The sequence below is a fragment of the Mustela nigripes genome, chromosome 10 (assembly GCF_022355385.1).
Source record: "Mustela nigripes isolate SB6536 chromosome 10, MUSNIG.SB6536, whole genome shotgun sequence".
NCBI lineage: Eukaryota > Metazoa > Chordata > Mammalia > Carnivora > Mustelidae > Mustela > Mustela nigripes.
Window position 1 is genome coordinate 62,771,076 of NC_081566.1, and position 8,580 is coordinate 62,779,655.

Here is an 8,580-nt window from a genome sequence, read left to right on the forward strand (position 1 = left end):
CCAGACGGCGCCCAGACGGCGCCCTCCCCTGCCCCACTCCCTCTGGTTCTGCCGGAGGGGCTGACCAACAGGTCTCCGGGGACTTCGCGAGGCCCAGCGGCGCCCTTCAGCCCAGGCCCCGGCATCCCGGAACCCCGGGGTCCCGCCCACGGCCACTCGAGCGGGGCTGGTGGCAAGGCCTAGCGGCCCCGGGGCAAACACCTGGACCCTAATGGCGTGGCCGGTCCCCTGACCGACCCCGAGGCCCCTGCACCCACGTCTCAGAGGGAAAGGCAGGCAGACGCAGGGTGGAGGCGGGCGGCTGGGTAGGGTCTGGGCCGAGCCCAGGTGCCGCCCCTTTGCGTCGGCCGGAGTCCGGGCGCAGCGGAGACCGAGGTTGGGGCGGGGCCGGGCCGGGGTCCGGGGTCGGATCGCGACTGAAGCCAAGGTTGGGCCGGAGCCCGGACCGAGGTGGGCGGACCAGGGCTGGGGTCTGGGCAGGTCCGGGGTCGGGGCGGGTCGGGGCCGGGGTCCCGGGTCAGATCGGATCCGGGATCCGGGGTCCGGGGCCCAGGGTCGGGGAGCGGGGTCTGAAGCAGCCCCGGGTGCGGGAGCGGGGCGGAAACAGAGCAGAGGTCGGAGCCGGTCCGCGGTGCGGGGGCTGGAGGAGGGGTGCCTGGGCGGGGCTGGGACCGAGACCGGGGCGGGGAGGGGCGGAGCCCGGGCGCCGGGGCGGGGCCAGGGTCAGGCGGGGCGGCGGGGCGGGGCTGGCGCTGGGGCGGGGCTTGGGTGGGGCGGGGCGCGAACGGTCTCCCGAGTCTCCGCGGAAGGAGGGAAAGCGGTAGAAAAAGGAGGGGGAAGGGGGGGACTCGGAAGCTCCCGCGCCGCTCGCCTCGGCTCGGTGCACCCACGCCTTGCTGCTGCTCGGCTTCGTGCCCCCTACCCGGGCATGCGCCCCCCCAGTTCCCGTCCACCCAGAGCCCGCGCCGACCCCCGGAGCCTCCCCAAAGCCGGCCGCGCAGGATGGGCGCCCTCCGTCCCTCGCCGCGGCTGCCGCCGCCGCTGCTGCTGCTAATGCTGGGTAAGCCGACCCCGTCCCGGCCCCCCACCCCACCGGCAGGTGCCGGCCTCCCGGCGCCCAGCCCGGCCCGCCCCCCGCGTCCCCGGCGTTTCGGAGCCCCTAGCACCTGCTACTCCGTCAGGGGCGCCCCGAGCCTCCCCGAGCTCAGCGCCCAGCTGCCCTGAGTGGCTGCCCGCGGAGCCAGCCCCCAGCTCTCGGCCCCCGGCTGGGGCCCAGCGAGGACCCACCCACCGAGGTGCCACCTCCAGGCCGCCGGGCCAGCCCCACTTCTCAGCCGCCATACTCAGGTCCGGGGGTCGCTGCGCCCGAATGCTGCGACTCCCTGCGCCCCACACTCAGTTGAGGCCCAGCGCTGGGTGCCCGCCCTGCGTGGGCAGTGCTAGCCCGGCTTCGTAATTGCCCGGAGTTGGCTGGAGGCCCAGGGGCTGGTTCTGCCCGTGATCTTTGAAGTTCAGTCTCCCCAAACGGTTCCCCTCCCCCAGACTTTATCTTCTGAGGTTTGGGGCAGTTACCCCTGTTACCTCTGTCTCCACCCTGGGCAGGGTCTCCCTTTGCCTACTTTCCCTCTCTGGGGTCGTTCTGGGCTCTGTAGAGTCCCACCGCTCATCACACCCCTTGGTCCCTGCTTCCCTACCCCAGGAGAAGCCAGGCTCCATGGTGACTGATGCCTGATCTCCAAGCACCTTCTGTCTGAGGGTGGGGGGTCTTCCTGGGGAGGTGTTCTGACCGCTGCTGCCTGGATTCAGGAGAGTCCCTGACCACGCAGTGGCTTTTGGTCTGGGCTGGAGGGTTCCCTTCAGGGGTGGTCTGGCTTCGAGACAGGGAGGTCGCCTGTGCAGATGTTCAGGAGGCTGAAGCCCTCTGAAATGAGAGCGCAGAGTGGGGCCACCCAGATTCACAGCTGCCATCGGCAAGGCGCAGGCTGACGTAGCCCCAGCAGCCCGTTTCTAGAGCAGAGCTCCCCGGCAGCGCCAAGCAGAGCCTCCGCCCCCCCCCCCCAGCTCCATAGGTCCCTGGGCCCTGGGGAACTAGAACGAGGCCTCTCCCTGGGGCCCTGGGTGGGAGGCAGGAGGAAGTTGCTGTGGGGCCCGGTTGCCTAGCAAGTGGCCACTGTCCCCAGTGGGCAGCGTGGAGTGGAGGAGCCCCAGGGGTGGGGAAGTGCGGTGTCTGCGGAGAGTTGCGGAGAGCTGCGGGCCCACTGCGTGCAGGCGCTCGCCTTCATTCTGAAGAGGAGGAAAAGAAAGTGCTTTGCTCCAGAGAGCCCACTTTGTGAGCGTGGTGGGGTCTTGGCTTTGAACTCGGATCCGGATCTGCCTGACTGCTGACTGCCGAGCAGGTCTCTGCCCCGCCTTCTCTCTCTGGCTGGGAAGAGAGCTGGCTCGTGGCTGCTTTCCTAAGGCGGCCTGGCTGGCCAGCTTTCCCATGGGGCTCTCCAGGCCTCAGCAGCTGTGGAGCCGGGAAGGTGGGAGGGGGCCCTTCCGACCAGTCTGCCTGGAGGCCCAAAGGTGTCAGCGCCACTGTCTCCACCATCACTGAGATTATGAAATGCCCTGGGGCAGGGCCCTCCTGTGTCACACACTCACTCGGCTGGAATGGAGACGTGCTCGGGAGAGGAAGGGACGGGTCAGTACAGCTGGGGAGGGGGCTGGGTCCCAACCTCCTGAGGCCCACCACGTGCTTTAACCAGACGACAGGGGCCTTCCTCCTCCCTGGACTCGGCCACAGAAAGAAGGGGCTAAGAGCCCAGCTCAGGTGGGAAGGGGAGCACTTCTGGAGGGGCTGGAGGACGGAGTTCGACCACAGACTTCGTGTTTTCCTCCAACCTCTGCAGAAAGGCCCTAGGTATGCCCCCGGGAGTGACAGACGTGCTGGTTGGTGAGGTCAGTGCCCTTGGGCCTCCCCTGGGAGTTTTCCTGTCTTCCTCCCCGGACTGTCCCTCTGCAGGGGGCTGTGCAAGCCATCTAAGGACAATAGGATCTTGGTCAAGACATTATTCTTCTCTTCCCTTACATTTCTCATCTGTAAAATGGAGGCAGGAGGCTGACGTAGTCCTCTGTCCTGTGGTGCGGCGTTCTGGGGTCTCGTCCCGTGGGGCTCTGGAAGGATGGAGGGAGAGAAGGAAGAAGCAGGGCCCTGCAGGGGGTCGGGAGTATCCGCTGGGGTGGGGGGAAGAGGAAGATTTTGGAGAGAAAGATGGAAAGGACATCTGCAGCTGGTGCCTCTCCACAGAGCGGGAACCTTATATAAGTGACAGCCCAAGAAATGCAAATGAAGGCTTTTGTCAGGGAGTTGGGAGGGGGCGCTGTGCATCTTGGGGCCAGCAGAGAAGATCGGCAGGCCCTGGGGGGAGGGGTGGGGCTCTTCTGCCCCCAGAGGCCAGGGCAGAGGCTGGTTCTTGCCCCACAAGCCTCAGCTGCCTCAGCAGCGGCAGCCCGGTGGGGTGGGAGCCGCAGTGAGCTCATGGACAGCTGGAGGGGGGAGGGCATTGTGTGGTGCGAACTGGCTGGGTCGGTGCCCTGTCCTGCTCGGGCCACTGGCTCCATTGTCTGGAGTCCCCTGGTCCAGGTGACACAGCTGAGCCAACCCGCCCTTCCGTGCAAGATTTTGCCAGCTCCCCTCAAACACAGAAGAGGGACATGGGGTCTCGGAATCCCTTAGCTGGAAGGCCCCACTGACTGGCTGGACCCCGTGGGAGTGGGGAGATACCGGAGGAAGCCAAGGTACAGCTGAGATCACGGAGGGAGAGCAGACGGGCCTCTTTCTGCCAGAAGGGGGGTGTTTCCAGGTTCTGAGGCAAAGCTGGGTCTATAACCTGCTTGAGATCCTCAGGGCAGGGCCCCTGCTGGGTCCCTTCTCAGCCACAACACCTGAGGGGTGGTTAGGTAGGTCCCTCCGGGCCCCGACTCTGTGCCCTTTGGGCAGACGGGCCGGCGCCCAGCCCTCTCCCCACCTTCCCCAGGTTTACTGTCCTTTATTGGGCCCCGACTCTGTGCCCTTTGGGCAGACGGGCCGGCGCCCAGCCCTCTCCCCACCTTCCCCAGGTTTACTGTCCTTTATTGGGCGGGGGTCCAGAACGGTGCTGGTAGCGGGAGAGGCAGCGGGGACCCCGGCATCATCAGCTTGTCCTGCCCTTCCCTACAGGAGTGCAGTGCCTCGCCCGGGAGGTGCTGGTCCCCAAGGGGCCGCTGTACCGAGTGGCCGGCACGGCCGTCTCCATCTCCTGCAACGTGAGCAGCTACGACGGCCCCGCCCAGCAGGACTTCGAGTGGTTCTTCTACCGGCCCGAGGTCCCCGAGGCGGCGCTGGGCATCGTCAGTACCAAGGACCCCCGGTTCTCGTACGCGGTCTTCGGGCCCCGCGTGGCGGCCGGCGAGGTGCAGGTGCAGCGTCTGCAGGGGGACGCCGTGGTGCTCCGGATCACCCGCCTCCAGGCCCAGGACGCGGGCATTTACGAGTGCTACACCCCGTCCACCGATGCCCGCTACCTGGGCAGCTACAGCGGCAAGGTGGAGCTGAGAGGTAGGGCCTGGGCTGGGCGCCGGCCCGTCTGCCCAAAGGGCACAGAGTCGGGGCCCGGAGGGACCTACCTAACCACCCCTCAGGTGTTGTGGCTGAGGAAGCCGAGGTCCAGCGGCTTGTGGGGCTTGCACAAAATCACCCACCCCGTTAGTGGCCATTCTGGGACTCGAACCAAGATCTCTTCTTGGCAGCTCGTTGGCCTTCCTCCTCTGTGGAGCTGCCTCCCGGGAAAGGGGGAGCCCATCCCCTGCCTTCCCTGCTGGGGAGAGCCTGCTAGGGTGAAGGGACTCTGTTCCTAGAGATTCTGGGATGCAGGGGTGGGGGCAGGGGGGTGAAGTGGAGGTAGCAGCAGAGGAAGCAGCGGAGGAGTGGGGCCACGTGACACTTGCTCTCTTTCGTTTCTTTGTCTTCTGAGAAGGAAGATGGAGCCACTTCTCTGCGGTCCTGATGGGGGTTAGTTCTAAACGTAGGGGTGAGTGGGCAAGGGGCTGGGCTGTGAACCTCAGTGAGTACTTATTGAGCGCCTGTTGTGTGCGCAGCACTGTGCCCAGCACCAGGGGGTCACAGAAGAAATAGTACAGGACGAACTCGGCCTGAGAGGAGCTAACTGCTGTCCCTTTAGGGAGACTGGTTGTGCACCGGGAACGGTGACGGGGGCCACCAGCCCCCAGCCCTCCCTCAGTCCAGCTGTTCTCTCCAGTTCTTCCAGATGCCCTGCAGGTGTCTGCTGCCCCCCCAGGGCCTCGAGGCCGTCAGGCCCCAATTTCACCTCCTCGCCTGACCGTGCACGAGGGGCAGGAGCTGGCGCTGGGCTGCCTGGCACAGACGAGCACGCAGGAGCACACGCACCTGGCCGTGTCCTTCGGGAAAGCGGTGCCCGAGGCACCAGTGGGGCGAGCAACTCTGCAGGAAGTGGTGGGGCTCCGGCCGGACTTGGCCGTGGAGGCCGGGGCTCCCTATGCCCAGCGGCTGGCCACCGGGGAGCTGCGGCTGGCCAAGGAGGGGGCTGAGCAGTACCGCATGGTGCTGGGGGGTGCCCAGGCAGAGGACGCGGGCACCTACCACTGCACAGCGGCCGAGTGGATTCAGGACCCCGACGGCAGCTGGGCCCAGATCGCCGAGAAGAGAGCGGTCCTGGCCCACGTGGACGTGCAGACGCTGTGTGAGTGCCGCGTATCCTATGGTGGGAGTCGGGAGCCATGTGGCTGAGGAGGGGCACCGTGGCCGAGGGGGTGGCACCGATGGTCACTGCCTGCCTCGAGGGAGCCCATCTTCCCGGGTGAACGGGTCCTGTTAACATCACTTCGCTCCCCCGGCGGGTTTTCTCTGCGCAGGACTTGGCTGCAGAGGCAGGAGGGCCATGGCTGGCAGGGGAGAGGCCCTGGGTGGTGGGGATGGCTATACCCTGTGAGGGGCAGACAGGCCACCCCGCGGTGCTGCTGCAGAGGAAGGAACTACAGCTGGAGAGTCGAGGCTCTGTGCTCCTCTCCTGCCTCCGTGACACCCCTTCCCTGTCCTGTGTTTCAGCCAGCCAGCTGGCGGTGGCTGTAGGGCCCGGGGAACGTCGGATCGGCCCAGGGGAGCCCTTGGAACTGCTGTGCAACGTGTCAGGGGCCCTGCCTCCGCCAGGCCGCCACGCTGCGTACTCTGTGGGCTGGGAGATGGCACCCGCGGGGGCACCGGGGCCTGGCCGCCTGGTAGCCCAGCTGGACACAGAGGGCGTGGGCAGCCTGGGCCCGGGCTACGAGGGCCGGCACATTGCCATGGAGAAGGTGGCGTCCAGAACCTACCGCCTGCGGCTGGAGGCCGCCAGGCCGGGGGATGCGGGTACCTACCGCTGCCTCGCCAAGGCCTACGTCCGAGGGTCTGGGGCTCGGCTTCGAGAAGCAGCCAGTGCCCGCTCCCGGCCGCTCCCCGTGCACGTACGGGAGGAAGGTGAGGGGGTGGCAGGGCCTCTACCGGGTTCAGGGCTTGTGGAAGGAAGCTTTCCCTTTTGATTCGGGGCTTCTCTCCCCCTCCCTGTATCAGCTGCCACCGGGCTTCTCTCTCACGCTCCTCTTCTTCAGGATGGCGGGAGCGGTCCTAGCCCCGTGCCCCACTGATGCCGTGTCCGTGTTCCGCAGGGGTGGTGCTGGAGGCCGTGGCGTGGCTGGCAGGGGGCACCGTGTACCGCGGCGAGACGGCTTCCCTGCTCTGCAACATCTCAGTGCGGGGCGGCCCCCCAGGGCTGCGGCTGGCGGCCAGCTGGTGGGTGGAGCGACCCGAGGCCGGGGAGCTGAGCTCTGGCCCTGCTCAGCTGGTGGGCGGCGTGGGCCAGGACGGTGTGGCGGAGCTGGGCGTCCGGCCCGGAGGAGGCCCGGTCAGCGTGGAGCTGGTGGGGCCCCGGAGCCATCGGCTGCGCCTGCATGGCCTGGGGCCTGAGGATGAAGGCGTGTACCACTGTGCCCCCAGCGCCTGGGTGCAGCATGCCGACTACAGCTGGTACCAGGCCGGCAGTGCCCGCTCGGGGCCCGTCACGGTGTACCCCTACACGCATGGTGAGTGGCCCCTGCCCACCTCCACCCCCGGTCTCTACCCCCCACCCCCATTCAGCCCTTCTTTTGCCCTGTCCTGTTGGCACCTCTCCTGCTCCTGTCCCCTTCCTCCTCCACGGCACTCCCTCCCAAGGGTCTCGGAAGCCCACCTTCCGCTCTTTCTGGCACCCGCATCCCCACTGACCAGAGTCAGGATGGAGGGGGCAGGGCAGGCTGTCGGTGAATGGGGGACGCGGGTCCCACAGCCCGATGGAGGAGGCGCGGGGAGCAGGCGTGGCAGTGGGTGCCGGGCAGCGGCTCTACCCGGGGCTGAACAGAGCCCTGTACTCTCACCCAGCCCTGGACACCCTGTTTGTACCCCTGCTGGTGGGTGCCGGGGTCGCCCTCGTCACCGGCGCCACCGTCCTTGGCACCATCACCTGCTGCTTCATGAAGAGGCTGCGAAAACGGTGATCCCTCGCTCCCCAGGTGAGAGGGGAGAACCCCAACCTCCTGGTCTCTCCCCTGCCCCAGGCCCGAGGCAAGCTGCCCCTCCTACCCTCCCTGGGGGAGGAGCAGGCGCGGGGGGCTCCGTCCTCAGTGCACCCCACACTGTCTCTCCAGTTCTCACAGGTGTCGACTGTCTTCCAGCTCCAAGACCACCGCTGGTTGCCTGGCTACCCGTCTCCCTCTGCCCCCTTCCTCTAATTTATTCGATGTCCCCCACCCAGAGTGGGGCACACGGCCCGATCCCCCACTCCTCCCTCTGGGCTTCTGTTCTCCCTCCCATGTCCAGCCCATAGAAAGGCCATTCCCTGTCCCAGAATTAGTTTTTCTAAAATGTGAATAAACTTATTTTATAAAACTCAAGGCTAGCCGCTCTTCCCTGCCCCGGGGCTGAGGTGTGTGGCCAGGCGGTAGTTGGGGGGTTGACAACCTAGTCTGCATGACCCCGCCCTCCCTTCCCACCGCAAATACCATCTGGCCTCTGTGGGCCGTGCCACCCACCCCAGGAGGGGACACCTGGGTCCCATCTGCTGCCTGAGCTGTCGGTGCCTTGCCAATCCCTGTTGGGACTCCAGCGTGGGGAGGGGAGCACAGAGCTGGGGTGAGTTCACTGAGCCCGGCCCCCCTCCCTCTTCTGTCCCTCTTGCATGTGGCCGGGCAGGGGCTGCAGGGGGTCTTTTTCTTGTTCTCCACACCGCTCGCCTTCTCCTTCTCGGCTCTCTTCCTCCTGGACCTGACTCCTCCCAGGCCCGGGGGCCTCAGCCTTTTCCTCCCCAGTCTTCATCAGATCCTCATTATTCTGTCTGACCCCCAAGGAAAGAAGCCTCAGAGCACGGCCCCCTGGGTGGCAGCGAGGCCAGCAGTCAGGGGAGGGTCTGTTTGTCCACAGAGCCCCTGCGCACGGGCCCGCACCCCCCACAGCCGGCGTGCGCCCCCCCAGGTCTTGGCGCCCCTCCCCTCCAGTGCCCCAGGGGCCCCCTG

The 8,580-nt window shown here is 67.0% G+C and overlaps 1 protein-coding gene across 1 annotated transcript; it reads left to right on the forward strand.

Annotated features, from left to right (window-relative positions):
- The first annotated feature begins 361 nt into the window (after window positions 1-361).
- On the forward strand, window positions 362-7,962 carry IGSF8 (immunoglobulin superfamily member 8). Its single transcript, XM_059413533.1, has 8 exons — window positions 362-450; window positions 943-1,060; window positions 4,202-4,579; window positions 5,280-5,741; window positions 6,107-6,514; window positions 6,703-7,116; window positions 7,451-7,581; window positions 7,717-7,962. Exons 2-7 carry the CDS (start codon window positions 1,003-1,005, stop codon window positions 7,564-7,566), a joined length of 1,836 nt encoding a protein of 611 aa, XP_059269516.1. The 5' UTR covers window positions 362-450; window positions 943-1,002; the 3' UTR covers window positions 7,567-7,581; window positions 7,717-7,962.
- Window positions 7,963-8,580: the final 618 nt, after the last annotated feature.